Source organism: Acartia tonsa, chromosome 7 (assembly GCF_053477335.1).
Source record: "Acartia tonsa isolate MP-2025a chromosome 7, ASM5347733v1, whole genome shotgun sequence".
In the NCBI taxonomy this organism is placed as follows: domain Eukaryota; kingdom Metazoa; phylum Arthropoda; class Copepoda; order Calanoida; family Acartiidae; genus Acartia; species Acartia tonsa.
Window position 1 is genome coordinate 25,092,096 of NC_137266.1, and position 21,997 is coordinate 25,114,092.

Consider the following 21,997-nt stretch of genomic DNA (forward strand, 5'->3'; position numbering starts at 1 on the left):
TTTATCCAAAAAAATTATACATTTCTCAAAGTGCTTACCTTGCAATTCCCAGTTCCTTATCAGCAACAGTGAAGGCAGTGTCAAGCCTTACTTTATTCTCAACATGTTTCATGGCATCAATATCAACCAAGCCTAATAAATAATAAGTAATCATATATTTCGAAACAAAAAGTTGTAAAGTTTTCTATAGATTATTGCATATACATAGTGTATTGCTACTACTAAAGTAAATGGATTTTCTCTATAAAATTAAAACTATTGTATAGCATTATGGACGGTCGGACGGGTGTCAATTATATAGTAGATGCATATTGGTCATAAACAAACAAATAAGTTGTAAATTTGTTTCACTAATAAAAAGAGATTTATTGTTAAATACTTTATTCCATAAGCATTTTTAAAAAGCAACCAAATTTTAAGAACATGCTTAATTTTTGCCGTATGTATAACTTTTATATTCATAAGTTACTTTGTAAGCATATTTGGGGCCATTTAAACTACTAGCCTTGTTATTTCTGATTGGTTAAGTTACTAGTATAATTAGTAGTAATAATTAATTTGATTTTACCTATTTTATTATAACACAATCTTTGCTGGCTAAGTAGACGTTATTTACCAAATAAAGTAATTATAATTGCTGAACAGACAGACCAAGTAAATCATAGAAAAACATGCACTGTACATTATAAAGCATTTTATTAAAATATACCTTGATATCTGTCTGTTTGAACCTCGTATCCTAAACCAAAATAAGCACCGAGTTAGTTAAAGTATCATTCTGCTCTTCAGTAAGAAATAAAAACAGCAAATCATTTTGTAAATTGTCAATAGTCATTCTTAGAAAGTTTTGTAGCTTAAATTACAAATGTTGTGCTGCTTTATTAATCTCAGAGAACTGCAGAACAACAATGCATGTTAGTTACATTATATATTCTTTTATAAAAGCAAAGTGGCTTGTTAATTTATTTTCAAGGATTATCTATTCATAGATTAATTAATAGTTCATTATGCCTACTTTATTTTGGTTCAGATCTTTGAATTTCATCATTTTTTTAGTCTTTGAGTAGATAATCCCTGTTATAAATAATTTTTAATTCAATGTCTGAATCCCTATGGTCATATAACCTTATAACTAGTAGAAGTAGTTGTATACTGGAGTAATTTTATTACTATATTTGTTTGTCCCATTTAGATGCATAATTTTATTGTATCTTTAAAATTCATGCATTCAAGAGTCGTTAAATAAATTTAATTTTATTATATTTTCTATATCATCTATCTTAGTAACTAGAAGCTGATAATCAACGATTTAGGTTTATTTTAATTTTTGGGAAAATGTTATTAATACATAAAAATAGGAGAATTAAAGAAAGTCTACAAAAGGTATCATACAATACTAGAATACTTAAAATCGTTCAACATCTGCCTATAAAAAAGCTTTGTTTTACTTAAAACTCTTTAGGGAAAAGGGATATGGCAACCGAAGGAAATCTATTCCAATCTAATTACTAATAACAGCTTATGTAAAAATCACAGCATGTTTTTGTATAACAATTCAGTAGCTTTTGTCTGGTTTAAAATAGTTTTTCTTCAGGTGCATTATCCCTCGTCCCTGGTATTTAATTGTTATTTCATAAACCTTAGGTTTAGTAACATTTCATATATAGATATATTTGTACCTGGCCGAATGCTGTTAACAACAGCAATGAAGGCATTTCCATCCCTCCAGCTTGGTCCAAAATCATTAACCTGGCACAAAAATTATTAGAATATTTAGAAAGCGTAGGAACTCTATAATTGTTACCAGAAAGTCAGTACGTTCATAAAAAATATGTTGATTTAACTTTTTTGTATGCTAAATTTTATAACATATAATTCTCCTATTAATTTAATATTGGAATAGTGGAATTGGAATCTCTACAATCAATCCAAAAATGCAATTAAGTACTTAAACAGTTTCCTTTAATTAAGCAATTTTATAAAAAAATTACATATAATTTTGTTTAGATTTGTAAATTCTGCTACTCTGCAAGTGTTAATATCCGTTTGTCTTACTATCTGATTTAAGAGCTAAGCTTATATGGAAGTTGTCATCCTTGTTTATTGTAAACAACTTGGTAAAATCTTAAATGAAATGAATATTATAGAACATAAAATGCGTCATCAAAATCATAATCATATCAAAAATAAAAAGATATCTTCTTACCTCCATATTAATCTGTTTTCCAATCTGGCTTTGGACCCACTGCAGTAGGGCTTTCTTAGCTCCAACCTTCCATTTCTCTTGGACACTACGCTTTCCACCCACACTTTCCTCTCGTGCAGATCTAGATACATAGATAGGTAATTAGGTAGATAGATAGATAGGTAATGAGGTAGACAGATAGATAGGTAATTAGGTAGATAGATAGATAGATATAATTAGGTAGATAGATAGATAGGTAATTAGGTAGATAGGTAATTAGGTAGATAGATAGATAGGTAATTAGGTAGATAGATAGATAGGTAATTAGGTAGATAGATATATAGGTAATTAGGTAGATAGATAGATAGGTAATTAGGTAGACAGATAGATAGGTAATTAGGTAGATAGATAGATAGATATAATTAGGTAGATAGATAGATAGGTAATTAGGTAGATAGGTAATTAGGTAGATAGATAGATAGGTAATTAGGTAGATAGATAGATAGGTAATTAGGTAGATAGATAGATAGGTAATTAGGTAGATAGATAGATAGGTAATTAGGTAGATAGATAGATAAAAAATAAGGTAGATAGATATGATAAAAATAAGGTAGATAAATAGATATGTAATTAAATAGATATATACATATACATAGATATAAAAAAGCAGATAGTAGATAGATACAAAAAAGCAGGGACGATAAAAAATGTAGATAAATAAATAATTAATTAGGTAGACAGATAATTGGTTAGAGAGAAAAAGAAAAAAGAGGGAAAGTATATATATTTTTTCTTCTTTTGCACTTACTTTATTTTTAATTAAAATCAAATAATTGTTTTTTTTCTAATTTAAATTTGTTTTAATAAAATAAATTTTAAAAATATCTAAAAATGAATAAGGGGGCAACAATATTGTTTTCTTCGGACGGACAAACGAATGGATGGACGGAAAAGTAAACAAAAATTTACCTGTCATCATCCGTACCGCTGGCGTACCCAGCCATTCCAGAAAACCTGGTTCCAAGCTTCTCCAAAACTCGGGTATTTTCTTCAATCTAAGAACAAACAATGTTTTATCTTTATTTTATTTTGAGGGATTTTTCACCGAAAGATTCAAAGATTTTTAAAAAATCTATTTTTTGGAAATAAAACCAAGTTATAGCTGGAAATACTAAATCAAAATCATAATAAAAACGATGTTTTTTCATGCATCGCTAAAGTTACTGAATAATTGAATATTATATATACAACATAATTAAAAGAACAATACAAAAAGAAAGAAAAAAATGTGCTGAATAAAATTTTGCAAAATCTAATTTTTCTTATTTGTTATAAATTAATGTATATAAATGAAAATTAACTTTATTGGATATTTAAAATTAAAATAAACTATTTACTACAAATCTATTACGCAATTTATGAGATAGAATTTGAAATTTGATCAAAAATCTAAATTGTGATGAAAACATGATTAAAATTTTATGTAATAATTGTACATCTTTGCAAAAAAAAACTTGATTAAATGTGACAAAACTGAAAATGCATGCAAATCTAATAGTTATATACGGGAATGGATTACTATTTATTGGGAGAGGTTTTCAAAATTTATAAAACTATGCTATTAAAAAAGATCATATTTTTTAATTCATTCCTCGAAATATGGAAGGGAGTAATTATAATAACAGTATTTTGAAGAAAAAAAATGGCTATCCCAAATCACAGAAATCCATTCTTGTATGAAACTAAAAAAAACTAACACGAAATCAAATTAAATTGATGTACATACTTCATACATACAATTTTTGTCTTTCATTTTTTTTTCTGTGCATGGCTATTCTACATTCAAGTTGTGTCCGACGGTTAGGAAATACTTAGGGATGTTAAAACAGTTTTATTCACATTAAGTCAATAAATTTTTATTTAGACTTTTAAAGGGTTTAATTTTTCCTTTTCGCTAAAAATCTAAAAAATTGAAAAATAATGCTCTTTTGTGGCTGAGTCTATAAACTTTCAGCTAAACCTTTAAGGATATTGTAATCCTTGTTGATGTAGGAAATAAACTAAAGGGCCATAGGTTAAAATGTTTTATATATGCTAGAATACACTTTTAAATGATGCTTTTTGAAACAATGCAACCCCTACATATTTCTTTTTTGAGGAATAAGATAAATATCTTTTTTTACAATACTGTATTAAAGTGTCAAATATCCAAATTATTTGTAAAAATAAACTTTACAGTATAGACCAACGAACAGTAACAACTAATACGATTAGAGTAGCTTCGCTACTAAAAAACTGTGCACAATATTACAAAACAGGCGGTTGTATACTTACCCATAGAATCAAGTCATAATTAATAAAATTATGACATCGTAGCTGTGAGAAAAGCAAACAAAACATTGTTAGTAATTACAAATGTAATTAATTTTAGTTACATTTGAAATGCACCCAGACGGGATTCCAACCCCTAACTGAATCTATGGAACTAGCCCTAACATATCCACTTATAAAATATCTAACCTAACTTAACCTGGCCTAATATATCTAACAGCTGATTATATTTTGTAGATGGAATCTCGTGTAGGTGAAAATAACTTCTTATTAGCAGGGAGGAAGGGGACATTGGACAATAAATTATTCTTCTTTTATATTTACGTTATTCATTCGTTGGCTTAATATTTTTGATTGGTTGGTTCAAAACTAGCAGTGGTCAAACTTTTCGACGACTGATTTAATTTACAGCATAGTTAAGGGGATGCACATCAATTTATTGTCCATTGTCAAATCCCTTAAGAATCCTGATTAACAGAAAGTTTTTGAGCAATAAAAGCTTCTTAATTAAATTTTCATCCTGTAACTATTTAGTTTCAAAACATGGCACAGAAATAAAATTTTTTTCACTAATTCATTATACTACTAATGTGCATAACTCTTATGCCCATCTTAAATAAAAATAAAGCTTTACTTCTTACAAATCAATAACCTAATATAATTCTTATCATTTTCTTTATTTCTCACTGCCATAGAATTTTGTAACTCTGATTTTGCGGATTTTTACAAATAATTATAGAAGATTTTTGTTATTCCACTATTTACAGACGTTTATAGATTATTAACTATAAGAATTTAAATAGTTCACCTGGAAGTATAGAATGATTGTCCATATAAGTCCTAGAACCACAGCAGGACGACCATCAACCACATCACTGGCATTGATGTTAACCAGCTTAATCTATAAAAAAGGACATTTTAAAATTATTAAATTTATAAATACTAGTTCAGTTCAGCATTCCATCGGTGATGGTCACACATATTTTAGTGTCCACGTAAATCTACTTTCTTCCCCATCACCCCCCCAATATAGCTGAACGTGAATCACCCCCTTTCTTAACTTACCGCAAACCGCACCTAATTGTACTCACCGTACATTTACCTAGCTTGCCTGCCAGCACCATACATCGCAGACCAATAGGATAACAGATACAACCACGTGATACATAGAGCTAGATAACTATTGGCTATAGGTCCAGCCAACCATAGTGAACAATAAATCACGTGACAACTCCAGCCTGGTGATTGGTCAATTAAACAATAAGAACGAAAAATTGTGAACACGTGCACCAAGTGAACACGTGCACTAAGATAAAGTACATTAGTTTAAATACTACCGATAAACACACAAGTGAATTTCACAAGCTACAGGCCAATTTTTTTGTATATTCTATTTTATAATTAAAGTGAAAATAAATTAAATTGACCTTTTTTACATAATCTCAATTATCTTTCAGAACCAATCACCGAAATGGCGGAATCGGAGTCAAGTGACAAAATTAAGGACATAGTTTTCCAATATGCCAACCGCTCCAATGGCAATATTGGAGCCACAGTGCTCGTCAACATCCTATCGAAGATTATGAAAGGTGAAAACAACTTTAACACCTCAGACCAGCTCGATAGAATCAAGAAGATTGAAGATGACCTGGAATTATTCAAGCAAGGAGGCGGAGACAATCAGGAGAAGATCCAAGCAATCCAGGACAGCATCGACAACCTGAAGAGCTCAATCCAAAAGTCCGATTTAGCACTGAAGTCCAAGGTAGATGAAATGATTATCCACTACGACAATAGAGTGGAGAAATTAGAGCAACTCTCCACCCTACAGATCCTTCAGATCAACGAACGCGAACGGAGGGACCGATCTTTTTCGATCAAGGTTCACAACTACGCAGACTATTCAACATCTGGCCAGCCGCTAGTGCAACATATTTTTGATAAACTGCTGAAACCTTGCCTTATGGATGCTAACAAGCACGGAGAACTAGATGAAGTCCCTGATTCCTGGATGCAATGCATAGAATACGGCCACCCATTAGGCAATAACAGGGACACAACAGCTCCACGCAATTTCATAATCCGACTACGCTCAAGATACTACCTGGACGCAATCTTGAAGCACAAGAGAGTTCATGTGGACGGCCTTAACGAGCAGAACCTCTCCACCAGCAAATCATATGCAGAGTCAGTCCGGTCTGGGAAGCTCTATCCATGCAGGATAGGTATAGATACCACTGCCCTTGACAGAGATGTACTGTCCTGGCTCTGCCGTCACAATGAGGTACACCGAGCATACCTGAGAGGTCAACGCATCGTATTCAGCCTCAGAAACAAACAGCAGCAATTTTTCACCGTTCAGAACCCATACGGTCGCACACTTAAGGAGCTTATCTCCCCGGTGATCGATGAGAAGAAGTGGATAAGATCCAAGAACAAACAGAGCCCTTTTGCACAGCCAGCCTACATTAACGGTCGTTCTAATGAAAGGCACCTGCTTGATATGCTGAACCCAACGAAACAGAACCCCCTGCTAATGGATGAGGAAGACGACCTAACTGAAGAAGTCATCATAGATGGAGTGACAAATATCGAGGATACAGACAACAGCAAGAAAGCAACGGCGGCTAATAAGAAGAGGAAGCATGCGTTCACACCGCTCAAACTGTTCGATGAAAACAACAGAAGCCCAGCCGTGAAGCAGCTGAAATTCAACACTCCCCTTCAGAACAGATTCGGAATATTACCCCCAGAAATTACGCTGGATGCAGAGGACTCAATTATACGTCAGCTACCACAGGGTGGACCACTGAAGCAAAGAATTAACGAGACGAAGGAGAAGATTAATGCGGACACGGCTAGCTTATCGGACAAGATGGTAGACAATGCTATGGTGAGTGAGATAGCTCTCACCCTCATCGAGAGTGAAATGTCCGACCTAAAGAAGAAAAAGGATTCGAGAGCTTCCTCTGCAGAGAATACTAGAAACACCTCCAGGAATGTATCCCCGTCCACCGATACAGCGATCAATGACACCTCGACAGAGGCCATCGAAGACGAGGAACCGAAGAAGCAGCGGAAGCCGCGAACATGCCGCAGCTCACAGCAGACCACCGGTAACTGATTAACCACTCGCGGTTCACTAACAGTTGGAACTGCGATACATTACCTGATTAACCACCCGCGGTTTTACTAACAGGTCACTTATATACCTGACTAACCACCCGCGGTTTATTAACAGGTCACATACATACCTGACTAACCACCCGCGGTTTATTAACAGGTTACTACTCATCTGATTAACCACCCGCGGTTAAAAATAACAGCACCCGGCTATTTTATTATCATGCATTTGGTGCTAAGTTAAGTTAAAATAAATGCGGGTAAATCTCTATAACATTAGGCCACCCGCGGCAAGTCATATCCACCCGCGGATTAGTAATGCGGGTATTATAAATTATAAATCATAAACTAAGGACCCCAGGCCACCCGCGGCAAGTTTCGATCATGGCAGCATTATGTCATATGAACACTAGGCCACCTGCGGCGAGTTAGGTCCACCTGCGGCCCATATAATCAAGCAGGTCCAATCGGCAAGTTTTTACTTAAATATAACATAGTTTCTTTAGTAACTATAGTATTTAATAATGTATATCACTTAAATGTAACTCAGTAATATTTGTTCCATCTTCTTATTACCGGTCGACATAGTGAATATTAATTAATATCGCATACTTTGCAAAAGTCTAGCTAACAAAAATGAGATCTTAAATTACATAAAGGGTGTTAATATTTACGTCTATAATATTTAGTTGCACTGGCACTTCTTTTGCCTCTAGCGAATTAAGAGCTAATGATTTACACTGTTTACATACACCCCAGCAAATAAGTAATATTTTTTCACGCTTTTCTTTTCTTTTCTTTTTACAAATCGTACTACTTTCTGTCCGGCATAATCAATTTATTAAATAGTATTTTACTAAATCATATAGTGATTTCTTATCTTTATATAATCGAATAATTTTGGCTGACATAATTATTGTATTGATTTGCATTTTGTTATCTTGTTAAATCGTATAATGTCTAAGTTCTAATTGATATAAAAATATTTACTCGAACATATTTTTCTTTTTCTTTTTTTGCTTTTAATCACGTAGATTTTGAAACCCAGCAATAATCTAAATCTTTATAATCTAAACTGATATACTTCTTTTGCAATACTTCTATTTGATATGATTTAAATTGTCTATGTTTATTTTTCTTCTTCATATGATAATATTAATTATGACTGTATCCAATATATTAGGTACCTAAGCGGATAATTTAAAACTTTAAAAATCTTTGATTGAAAGAGGGGAACACACTCAGCTTGGGGGGGGGGGGAGGGTAGAGTCCGAGGAGACTGAGATGCAATTTGACCATTTTACCAGACCCAGAGTGGTTCCCTTGGGGGGGGGACCGGGGGCGGGTGGGAGGGGGAGGGGGCGGACCAAATGGGAAACATGTTTGGTCGGCCACGGTGTCAATAATATTAAGGTGTGTAGCAAAATCGATATCGAAATAAGATTTAAGACATTACAATTTGATGGAGGATGAAATAGTAGCTAATAATAACAATAATGATGATGATATTAATGTATTGAGAGAAACGGTTCGTGCCGAGGTTAGGGCCATTAATGTCGACGATAATAACGTAGCAAACATACATCAATTAATTGATAGGAGCATTCTTGAACTTAATGAAGACTTAAGATTAGATTTGAAATGTCAAGTTCTTTACGGCAACAATTACTTAGAATTTGTCGAGGATTTTAATTTACCTTCATGCGATTATTATAGCGAAGAATCTATTAAAGACTTTATGAATTCCACAAACACAAAATATTTGTCTACTTTTTCTATTAATATTCAGTCCATCTTGAGCAAGTATAACGACATTTCATTATTTATAGATAACTTAAACTCAGGAAAGTCTAAAGTAAATATTTTAGCAATGCAAGAAATATGGCACTCGGAAGACCTAACATTTAACGGATATCAATATTTTAAGAAAAATAGGACATTAGGAAGTGGAGGAGGAGTAGGCTTTTTAATAAGTAAGGGCATAGCTGTTACAGTAATGAACGATGAAGAATTTTTTAGAGACCGAATATATGAATGCATAACCTTAAACATCACTATAAGTAATCAGAAATTTATATTACTCAATATTTACCGTCCCCCAAATACACCAGGCATAACTAGGAATGCAGCCATTAACGATTTTCTGGAAATACTTGAAGCACATTTAGACTTTTTGAGTAATAATAATATACCAATAATTATATTTTCGGATTTTAATGTAAACCTTTTTAAATTAAACCAACCTAATTCCGAAGCCAGTTCATTATTTAATAGCTTAATATCAAATGCATTTATCCCAACAATAAGTAAGGCCACCAGGGTAACAAATAATACCTTTTCATTAATTGATAATATAGCCTGCAAAGACATCATAGGAAAAGTAGATTTATGCGGAATAATACCAACCAATATTTCAGATCATTATATGTTAGTAAACCTAATCCAACTAAAAAACCCTCCAAAGAATTCGCATAAATCTTCTTCTCACTCAAAAAGAACTTTCAATGCTGAAAATCTAGAAAAATTTAGGACAGAGCTAGCGATTACGGACTGGAGAGAAGTGATGAATGAAAAGACAGACGTAGACAGAGCATACACAATATTTATTGAAAAATTTTTGAGTATTATGAATAAAAACATTCCTTTAAAACCAGTTAACAACAGAGAGCGCAACACACCGATAAACCAACATATGGACAAAGAGTTAAGAAAGTGTAGGTTGAAAAAAAGACAACTATTTTTAGCAAGTAAAAATTCATTAGAAGACGCAGAAAGATATAGAAGTTATAGGAACAATTTCAACAGGGCTAATAGGAAGGCAAAAAAGTTACACTATAGAGAAAGAATACTCGATGCGGGTGGAAATTCTAAAAAACTTTGGGACGTATTAAAGGATACAATGGGGACCAGTAAGAAGGATACACGGATAGAATACATTGAAACCGAGGGTACTAAAATTTATAAAGACATTGAAATAGCAAACAAGTTTAATGAATACCTAGCGAATATTGGTCGTAATCTCACTCCACTGCTACCCAAAATTAATAGTAGCACTTTCCATAATTACCTACCTCCCCCGTCGGAAAATAGTTTTTTTATAAGACCAATAACCGAAAGGTTTTTATTAGAACTAATAGGAAACATGAAGCATAAAAAAAGCTCTGATGACAACGATGTCAGTATATACCTAGTCAACTTTGTAAGAATAACTATAATTAGACCACTTTTGCATATAATAAACCTTAGCTTTGAAACAGGCAAGATGCCTGATAAGCAAAAGGTCACAAGGACTATATTAATCCATAAGAGCGGACCATTTTTCTTACTCGATAACTATCGAGGTGTCTCATTAATAAATAGTTTTTCAAAAATTCAAGAAAAATGTGTATATATACAATTAATGGACTTTCTACAACAACAAAGATTCTTTAATAGATTACAGTATGGATTCCGACCAGGCAGGTCAACTTATCATGCCATTTTACATCTAGTCAACAAAATCACAGCGTGTCTTGCATCTGGGAGAATCGCCATGGTGGTTCTTCTAGATGTAAGAAAATGTTTTGATATGTTAGATCGTAGTATTCTTTTAAAAAAACTTGAAAATCTGGGGGTTAGAGGACATGCACTAAAATGGTTCGAGAGCTACTTTAAGGACAGACGCCAAAAAGTTTTTTACAAAGGAATAAATTCAAATAACACGGTAACGATTGATTGGGGAGTTTTACAGGGGTCAATATTGGGCGTTTTGCTCTTCTTAATTTATATAAACGATATTAATGCATGCTCGGAAACATTATTAAGCTATTTATTTGCAGATGATAATTGTGCATTTTTAGAAAGCGATAATTTAACGAATCTTATTAATTTAGCGAACACAGAATTACCTAAATTATTAGCTTGGTACAGTAAGAATAAACTCCTCCTCCACCCGAAAAAAACTAAAATATTAATCTTTGGACTTCCCAGAAATGATCGTTTTTTAACTAATATAGACCTAGGTCTTTTAAATGAATTCCCGGTTTATTTTGATATGAATGATGAAGGGCAAAATTCCCCTGAGAAAATTACCAAATTAACATTAACCCCGAATGAAAATGAAAAATTTTGTAGACACCTTGGAATTTTAATTGATAATAAGCTGACTTATAAATATCACCTCGACAACTTAAGGATTAGGATAAGTAAAATTATATTCTCAATGAAAATGATGAAAAATTTATTACACAAACGCCATTTAATTTTAATATATAACGCATACTTGAAATCTTTATTAGACTATTGTTCCCCATTATTTGTAGGAATTCCAGAAAGTTATATTAAACCTATTATGAATCTACAAAAAAAGGCAGTAAGAATAATATGCAGAAAGGAGAATAGGGCTCATACTAAGGATCTATTTATTGACTTGCAAATACTCCCTTTCAAGAAATTAATACTATATAACACTGCCAGATTCATGTACCTTTATAAAAACAAAAAGGTACCAGCAACTTTTGACAATACCTGGAAACTAAATAGAGACATCAGAAATAGAGAGTTAAGGAACGATAACGATTATCATGTTCAATTTACAAACCGTTCCTATTTGAAAGCATTACCGCTCTACCGATTTCCAGTAATCTGGAACAATTTACCAGCTGAAATCAAATCCGTAGAGAACAAGAACGAATTTAACAGGAAAGTGTTCTTGCATTTACTATTAAGTTAGGAAAATGGCTACGCAATTTTAGCATATATAATTCTTCATTTTAATTTTTAGTTGTAAATTATAATTACAAGGTCTAGCAATAGCATTGTTATGGAAAATTAACTGACATCATATAGATATGTGTGTACTTTTTTCCTTAATTTAAATTAAATCTACACAGTGGAAATTGACGCAATCGCAATTAACTCATATATTACACAGTTTATTTAAACACTTAGGCTTCAGTTCATAAATTGCTAACGGCAGCGACACTTTTTAACAATTAAAACTTAAAGTTGTTTATGCAAACACCTTATATTTTGTCGAATAGATTAAGTAACGCCAAAGTTTACTCAGCCGAATTAAATACTTATTAACAGCAGACAAAAATTTTCTCTTCTTTTTTCAAACGAACAAGATTAATTAATTATAGAGCAGCTTTGGATCTATCTATCTAACAAGTTAAGTTTATTTAAACTCTTAGGCCGCAGTTCATAAATTGCTAACGGCAGCGACACTTTTACCAATTAAAAGTTTTTTTACGCAAACGCTTTATATTTTGTCGAACAGATTAAGTAATGTCAAAGCTCACTCAGCCGATTTAAATACTTAGTAACAGCAAACAAAAATTTTCTCTTCTTTTTTCAAACGAATTAGTTTAATTATAGAGCAGCTTTGGATCTATCTATCCAACAAGTTAAGTTCAACAATTTCATTTAGTCGCAGACGTAAACAATCCATAATTTAATAATTATTAAATCGAATCTTCCATGGTGCTAAAACACTTAATAACAGTGGACTAAGTATAATTATAGAATAGCTTTGGATCTATCTAACCAAAAAAGATAAATATTTTGGAATGACTAGTCTTTGGCCGAATGAGTCTTTATTAGTGTCATTGTTCGTTTTATTATTATTCATGTGGGAGTATTCAAATTGGTTTGATCATTCTTGTACATAATAGTATGTTGAATGTGTGTATTTGTTTGCTTTAATATGTTAAGTAAACTAGTCCAGAATTTCGACGCTTGGCTCGCGTCGCTCCTCGTGTTCTGACTCGGAGTCCTCTTCGAAGGTGGGGCCGTCGGAATTCTCGGATTCAGCACGGGGGTCGGCGTCGTCTCCAGCGGCATCGTCTCCAGCTTCGCCAACGTCGGACCTAGCTCCGGCGGACCCAGCCTCTGACTCGGAATCCATGGACCAGTCATCATACTGGCCATCTAGGCCGGGCTCGCTGTCACTGATCTCAATGGTCTACTCGAGGTCCAGCACAATATCATACGCAGAGGTAGCCATTAAGACCGCCTCCTTGTAATCATTGCACTGAGCCTCGAGGACCGACAACTCATGCTGGTTGTCTTCACGCGAACGGTCGACAGTAGGCATTGCATCGCCTAACAAGCGGTGCAGCCGAATGCCTTCGTCGACAAGTCTGAGCGACTCGCGGTTGGGAATCTCTTGCAGACCTGCGCGAAAAGCTAACCGGCACGCATCGCGGAAGCTAGTGCGCAGGCCCTTCCCAAAGTGATACCAATCAGCAATTTCACTCGAGTAAACTATCGGCGGAGCTGGCAGAGGATCTGGAACTGCAAAGGGAACGGGGCCGCCGACATCGGGTTCGGGAGAGGGAGCCAAGACTTCCTCTGCAGTGTCGATCAACAGTCGCAGGTTGCTATGATCAACCATGACAGAAAAACTTATTATTTAACTTATCGGCAGATTTAAAGTTAAACGTAACTTGATGGTAAGCGTATGAACACCGGAAGAGCAATGATTAGATAACAAGAAAGTCGCAATTAGATGGAATTAATCATGTCACGTGACATGTCCCGGCAAGCCTTTACAAATAGGTCTAATTTACCCCCATTTTTCATATTAAATAATAATAAACAAAGACAGAAACCGGCCGGGTCAAAAAATCAAATTGCGCAAAGGCAGCTTCCTCCCCCAATGTCGGTCTTTTTTTCTCCACCCCCTTTTATTATTACCACCCGGGTCAACCATTTTTCAAGACGACACTTTCGGCTTCTTTGACCTCACTGACACCTCTAGTGAATATTAAGTCTTGTTGTCAAAGGGATAAAGGGGAAGGGATGCTAGGGACGGATTTCCCGGGAAGCTAGCAACAACAACAACGCATGCCTATAACATATGGGTCGTATGCTCGTCAAATACATTGTTGTATAAAAACGAATGCGTGTGTTTATGTTTATGTGTATGTTTTTGTGTTTGTGCGTATACGATAGCCTCACTGGTCACCCAAAGCTCCTTAGCCTCCCCAATTTGCACGTTTCCTGCCCTACCCCAATACTAATATTAATATCATCATACTACCCAAAATATTCTAAATTCCTGGAAATGATAAAGGTTAAATTGAAATTCAACGAATTTTTCTACACATATTTTTCAATTCTTTAAATATGTTTTACAAAAATCTAGCCCAAGGTCAATTTTTTCTTCATTCTTTGCTTTAGTCTCCACAAAAACTTCAATATTCTAATAATTTTAAAAATGTCTTAACGATGCCTTGAATTCAGAGATCGAATCACCACTACACAATTTACAATTTTAATCAAATTAATTTTAGTTGACACTGTGGGTCATGACTCGGTCACTTCTACATGACCGAGCCAAACATAACCAATGATTTCACTAGGAACCCCACCTCCAACCCCCCCCCCCCCCCGTCAACCCACCAATGGGAAACCAACGGTCATATGGTCACACCGTGTTCTTTGACGCTTGGATCTGGTGCACGTCGCCTTTTTCAGGATAAGGACAGCACGGTGTGTGGACTAACCAAATGGCATGTCGGTCCTATGGACCATAATCACAGCAGTGATTGGTGTGATATTGACATATTATCACAACCACGACATCCCCTATAGGCAACCAGTAGATGCATGATATACGGATGCAATTATACTTTAAATATAACTTATAAATTTAACTGTAAATTGTAATAGTACTCTTGTAAACGGATGGACTAACAACACGCACAGTGTTTTTACTCTATCCGTATAGCCACACGGCTATTTTCCATTGTAATCATTGTATTCTTCTGTTTTTCCGAAATAAATTATTATTATTATTATATAATATGAAGCAAAAAGATTTTTTTGTCTGTATTTTAAAATTTTGATAGCTACTCAACCGATTGAGTACTTAATTTTATGAAAGTTTTACATAGGTCTCAGTTGTTCTAGGCTTTTTTTGGTTTAGATTAAAGTTTTAGGATAGTTTTAGGCTATGTTTCTGCTTTTTCTAACCTCCGAATAAAGAGCTGCTAAATCCAACGCCGCTAGTATAAATAAATAGAGTTAAATTTGCTTCAAAATATTTATTGAAAGTTAAATATTTGAAATTTTAAGAAACATTTATAAAAAGACCTTACCCTTTTAGATTTGAGGAATTCCAGGGCCGTGTTACAGTTGCTGAGAAAGTGTGGTCTTCTGAGCACACGGCCGCGCTCCATTGGCAATTTTTCGCCGCTCAGCACCTCCAGCAGAGCCAAGAGGCGAACTCCATCTTTCAAGTCATCAATAAGATTCTCCACCTTCATTGGTGGCTTGCGTTTTCTAAATAAAGTATGTGTTATCAATCTAATATTACAGCATAATCTGCGGAATACTGCCAAATAACAGAACCCTAGACACTTGAAAAATACAAACATAACTTTACTTTAATAAACCCAGGTATCCTAGCCTAAACTATCTAGTAGATGTGATGTTCAATATCACCACCTTTAACAGAAAAAAGTGTAATATAAATTCAAAACTAAATGTTGGTTGACACTTGTAATAGTTAAGTCCCTTCTCTTACTTCTAACAGTCTACGAGATTTGAACATCTTTAGTATATCGTGTTGCGGGACTAGAACCCGAAACTTGTATCGTTACATTTCATACCAAGAAACATTACCTGAGATATGAATTGATCCAATTTACAAAAGTTTTCATCTGAATACGTTCTTGCTCATCTAATAATACAATAATGTTAATATTTCAAAATGAGACACCTGTTAGTTCATCTATAATTCATATTGTTAGTGAAGTTACTCTACAGTTAAAGCTATGGTCTGTCCGTACGTTCTCTTGTCATAAAATAGATAAAACTCTGTAATAATTAACAGATTGTTGCTTTTTTAGATACTGTAAATATTTGTTGAGCAAAAAAAAGTTGTCTGAAAAACTGAAAAAAAACACTTTACTTATCAAATTGAGCGTTATTGTTTGTCATAGTTGCGTTACTTATGGAAATAATTCCTTGTATTTTAAACAAAAGAAGAATATTACTACTAAAAATTATAAACATATGTTTTGCGAAAAAATTAGGTAAGAAATGCTGAAAGGCGTTACAAATTAAAATAGATGTAAAATTTACGGCATACAATTACATAATGGTTTGAATCATAGAGAAAAAAATAAAAGAGAGGAATCGAAGCAACTAGAAGACGAAAATAGGCAGTGGGCCTAGAGGCCTACTCAGCGCTGTTGCCGCGCTAAAATTTATTGCTATTCCACTACTTTTCAAATGGGAGGATTAAAAATTATTTTAAAAAATATTTTTTAACTTTTTACTATTTCCATATTTAGGGCAAGAATATTAGATTAGATATTTTCGTTTTAATGTTTTAATTAAAAATTACATAGAATTTTATTTTTATTTAAAAAAATTTGTTCATGAAAGATGAATCCTTCTATTTCTAAAAAGGGGGAAATTTCTTTCATAATGAACATTCAGCTGATTCTGACCGCCCACGGCTGTTTGCTAAATATCGCTTTTCTTTTTATTCACATTATTATTTATGATTGACTTACAAAAAGCCCTGGGCGGTTTTTGATTTTCGTCTGCTTCTAAATTTAGGTATGGGGAAGTAGTATTTTACCATGAAAAAGGGGTGAGTATTCATCCTCTTATCCTTTTTCCTTATGGTTTGAATAAAATATTGTTTTAATATTATATGGGTACATAAAAAATGCATTACAAATATTATACAAATTCTATATGAACAATGAAGTACTATAAAAATATAATTTTTAAATGTAACATAATATGTATACTTATAAATCGCATGTTGTTGTAATTTTAATTATAACTTATTTGCAACACAGCAATTGTACTACTGTGGATTCCTTGTTTATTAATGGATGTTAAAAATTTCAGTAAAAAATATACAGTGTTTTTTAATTTAATTTTATTGAAAATCTTTAAAAATTTGTTTAAAAATACCCTTTCATGTCAAACATGAATAAATAATATCGCCAATCTTTATTTGATTATTATGTATCTAGCTAAAACAAAATGCATTCAAGATTGTTTACCAAATTCTGGAAATTTAGGTTCTATACATTGCATGGAAATAAAAAACAAGGACAATCTTGTTAAAAGATAGTGCAGAAACAGCAATGGCAAGAATTTTCGGCATATAATGAAAAATAAAGTGTTAAACAGTAATAATGAATCTAGTTATAATTTAATCTTAAAGGGATATTTACAATAGTAAAAGAAAAGTAAGTTGAAAAAAGACAAAATTTCCAATTTTTCACAGGTAATGTCAATAAATCACAAAATGTTACATTTCTAGAGTAGCTGCGATACTAAAAGGCTATTACAAATAAACAATATTGTTTTAGAAACTTATTTTTAAAACACTTTGTACAGACTTCTTGACATGCATGATCATAATAAAGCTAACAATAGTCTAAATTTCGGCGAGGGTCAAAAGCCCAGAAAAGCCTAAATACACATATTTACTTATACATTCAAAGACATGACATTGTGATAAGTAAATGAGAAATATTATTTTCATCGTTTATACAGCTTTGTTAAAATTCTTAGTTGTAATATGACAAAATTATACTGAAGTCTACATTAGAAAAACTTTCTATAGATTATGTTGACCATGGCCACTTCAATTTCCTAACAAAAACTTTTAAATCCTGTCGAAATTTTGTTTTATTCTTTGATTTTTTAAATCTTTAGAGCAAATTACTGAAGAAATATGAGGTAAATAACGAGTTGACAAATTTTTTTAAAAATCTGGATCGAATAAATTAAATTATATTTTAAACTATAGAAATTTCAGTTTAGGGGGGGAAAGGACAAATAACCTATTTCTTTATCCTTGCCTAACTAAACACGCACACACATGCATATTATGTGGTGTGTCCTCACATCCGCATATGTCATTCATATTAACATAAAGATACATTTTCTAATGTGATTCATATTTGCATAAAATACATAGCTAATGAATAGTACCTAGTGAATATTTAATGATCGGAATATAAGTTTATCAAAAAGTAGTAAGGTTTATCTGTCTGAAGCTTAAGAGTACAAAAACTACTGAACCGATTGAGTTTGCTATTTCAGAGAAGCTTTACATAAGTTCCAGTAAAGCTATTTTTCTGCCCTTCCCTACCCCCGGCCAACTCGGCTGCTAGTATGTAAATTAAATAAATGAAAATTTGATGAATTCTTATCATATGCGACAGTAATTGCACACCATGTTATGTTTGGTATTATAGCCTAAACATAAAAGCAACATCCCCCAACCACACATGGTTCAATATACAGACTAATTTTGATGCCATTCCATAGAATAATCATGTATAGAATTGCAAATTTGCATTTTACTTTTCATAACTACTAAATTGAAATCTAAACTCAATGTAAAATTTATCAATAAATAGGGATGCAATAAGAAAAAAAGATATCCCTAGAGCAAGAACAAGTAAAGTTGGTAGGTATTTCTATAAATCATTATATAAAGAAGTAACTTATGCTATTAAATCAATGTTTGTAAAATCACTTCACTGCTTTAAAAATAGTTTTAATAAAAAATTATACAACTTTTACTGATTCAAATTAATTCATTATATAATTTAATTTGAGGATACTAACATTTTCTATTTAAAATTATTCTATGTTTTAAAAGGCAAAGTTTGCATATTGGAATCACGACCTAAACTAGCTTTATTTGTTCATACAAAACAACTTAATTTTTTTAAAAATCTTTCAAATCATAGAAAAAAATCTACTAAAATATTATGAAAAAGTTCTAAAGGTTTTAATTCAATAGGTATTTATTCCAATAAATTAAATAAAAAAGGCCATAAAAAAGCCTACATGAGTAGTTACAAGATCATGCCCCAAAAAAATGTTTTGTTGCTATTTTCTGTGTTTTGTTTGAACGTCCTTTATTATGAACCGTATTTATTTTCCATACCTCTTTTTATTATCAAACAATCTTTGTGAACATGATTAAAATTAATCTTTTTAATCTAAAACATTGATATAATTCAATTGAAAGCATAATATTAGAAAAACACTAATATTCCTTGTAATTTTTAAAGATGTACGTTTTAAAAATCTTAAATCCTAATGCCTTTTAAATGAATTAGAAAAATAACTCTTCTTTTCAACCCACTCATTTAATTGGAGCGATAATTCTACATATAAAAAAATATTTAAATTTTTTTGTAGCGCAGCTACTCTTTAATTAGGACCAGGACTATAGCAAACACTAATTCAATGGATGAACGACAATTTCAGCAATTTGAATTTTTTTATGTTGTTTGGTCATATTTTAAGGTCTTTAAAGTACCTAAATATAAAAAGGGGGATAAATTGATAAAACTGTGGCCAATGTATCCCGCATGACGTCATATTAGAATAATGGATAATTCTAATATGACGTCATTTGGGACATAACGACAAAAAGTTCTCAAATTAATCCCCTTTTTTATAGGAACTAAAAAAAGCTTGGGAAATATTTTTGAATAAAATTAGCAGTTTTTACATTTAAACCTAGGTGATTCTAGCCAATTTTCATAAAATAATAATCCTTTAAGAATTAAAATTGCATGATGGTTGATTTTAAAGCCAATTATGATTAAACCAAAAATGAATGGAAAATCCACCAACAAAAGAAATATTTTCAAATTGGTTAGCTGCTGTGCCATCGAGCCATTGAAGAAAATCTTCTAATTGATTTTATCCATAATTTCATATTACAAAATAGACTTTATCATTATTCAATAATGGTGTACTATCTTTGCCGCAGATTGTATCGAATTATCTTTAAAAATGAAAATAATTAGGTAATGATAAACTGTCTCTTCCTTTTTTTCTTTAAAAAAAAACATTTTTTTTTTTTGGGGGGGGGGGGTTTATGGATTTTTTTCCAGGGGCGTTTTTTCTTAAGAGGGTTGAGTTATAAACCTTATTAGGACCTATAAACAGCTTTACTGTATAGGAGAACTATATAAGTTCAGCGGTTAGCGAGATCCTTCTGTACAAACAGACACACAAACAGACATCAAGATACTATTATATAAGGATTGAATCTTATGCAGTTTTGACAAGATGTGGAATTGATAGAACACTTTCTATCAAATAAATTGTAGTAATCCATTTTTAAAACAATGAGTTTTATAAATGTCTAGGCTTTCTTGTACATTTTAAATCAAAATACATTACGGTACAATACTAATTTAAGTATACATATTTTTCATACAATTAAGTACTCTTTTACTACCAAATATATAATAATGTAAAAATATATATGATCACGAAGTATAAATATAAGTTATCATATCATACTAAGATAGGTTAACCTATTTTATTTCAGAGGCGTACCTATTTAGCATGTAAATCTAGTTATTTTAAAGTTGAACAAGCATGAACGAAAACATAAAAGGGAAGTCAGAAATAGGAAAGGAATTAATATTTATTAGAAAAAGTCTTTATTTCAGGATTTTCAAAACCCCTTTGTACCTCTCATATTAGTAATCCTGCCGTCAAAAGCTCCATAGATTGGATCGCCAAACTGCGAGCCGCCGTGATGAGAAAACGAGTCATGTTTATACTTCTGATACCATATCTGGCTGCTAGCGTTGCTAGATACTAAACTGGCGCCGTTTTTGCCGAAAAACGATTCGGAAGACGGTGCCCGCCGATTTGCCGACGGCATAGGCGGTTCTGAAAAGGCTGACGGTGATACACCACGCCCAATGCCAATAGGCTGGCTGTTACGGTGTCTCGGTGGCGGGGGACGGAAATCTGAGGCGGTGCTTCGTGGCGTGTACCGACCGCCGAAACCGCCGCCCGACGTTGATGATGAAAAAGCGGCCAACGCCACGGCTCCACCATACTCATCACAACTAGTATCACTGGATTGGTCGAACGCACGGATGCGCGGCGCCCGCGGACTATTCTGGCTTGCCAGCGACATATTATCATAATCTGGATCAGGGGTGGTCAAACCGCTGCGCGGCAAACTCACACCACCCACTCCAAGGCGGTGCATTGAGGGCGGCGGCGTCCAGTTGGTAGGCCGGTGCATTGTTGGGGGCGGAGTCCAATGACTACCAACCCCGCCGGACCCTCCAACACGCTCCATTAATGGCGTGTCGGGGGTCTGTAGGGTTATAAAGGTTTGTGACACATGAGAGCCACTGGTTCTGTCCCTATATTGTCTCCATTCATGGTATTGTGTGGGGTTAGTTGGGTCAGCAAGCCTGATAAGAAAATTAAACATTTAAAACATATTGATTCTTAATTTGTTTAAATATTTGTTAGAAATGAAAAAATTACAATTATAGGTACTAATTTTGTAAATTATAACTACAATTAGCTCAGGAAAACAGTTAACTAAAAAAGAGT

The 21,997-nt window shown here is 33.1% G+C and overlaps 1 protein-coding gene across 1 annotated transcript in view; it reads right to left on the minus strand.

Moving 5' to 3' along the window:
- The window catches only part of LOC145324469 (muscle-specific protein 300 kDa-like), a 139,642-nt gene that overhangs the window by 31,963 nt on the left and 85,682 nt on the right, over positions 1–21,997 (minus strand). Inside the window, exons 9-16 of the mRNA XM_080167056.1 lie at positions 16,250–16,307; positions 15,724–15,907; positions 5,325–5,417; positions 3,155–3,240; positions 2,207–2,327; positions 1,680–1,749; positions 710–739; positions 39–132 (exon numbers count right to left, since the gene is read on the minus strand). Coding sequence (XP_080023182.1) covers positions 39–132; positions 710–739; positions 1,680–1,749; positions 2,207–2,327; positions 3,155–3,240; positions 5,325–5,417; positions 15,724–15,907; positions 16,250–16,307 — 736 coding nt within the window. The remainder of the gene's footprint in view (positions 1–38; positions 133–709; positions 740–1,679; positions 1,750–2,206; positions 2,328–3,154; positions 3,241–5,324; positions 5,418–15,723; positions 15,908–16,249; positions 16,308–21,997) is intronic.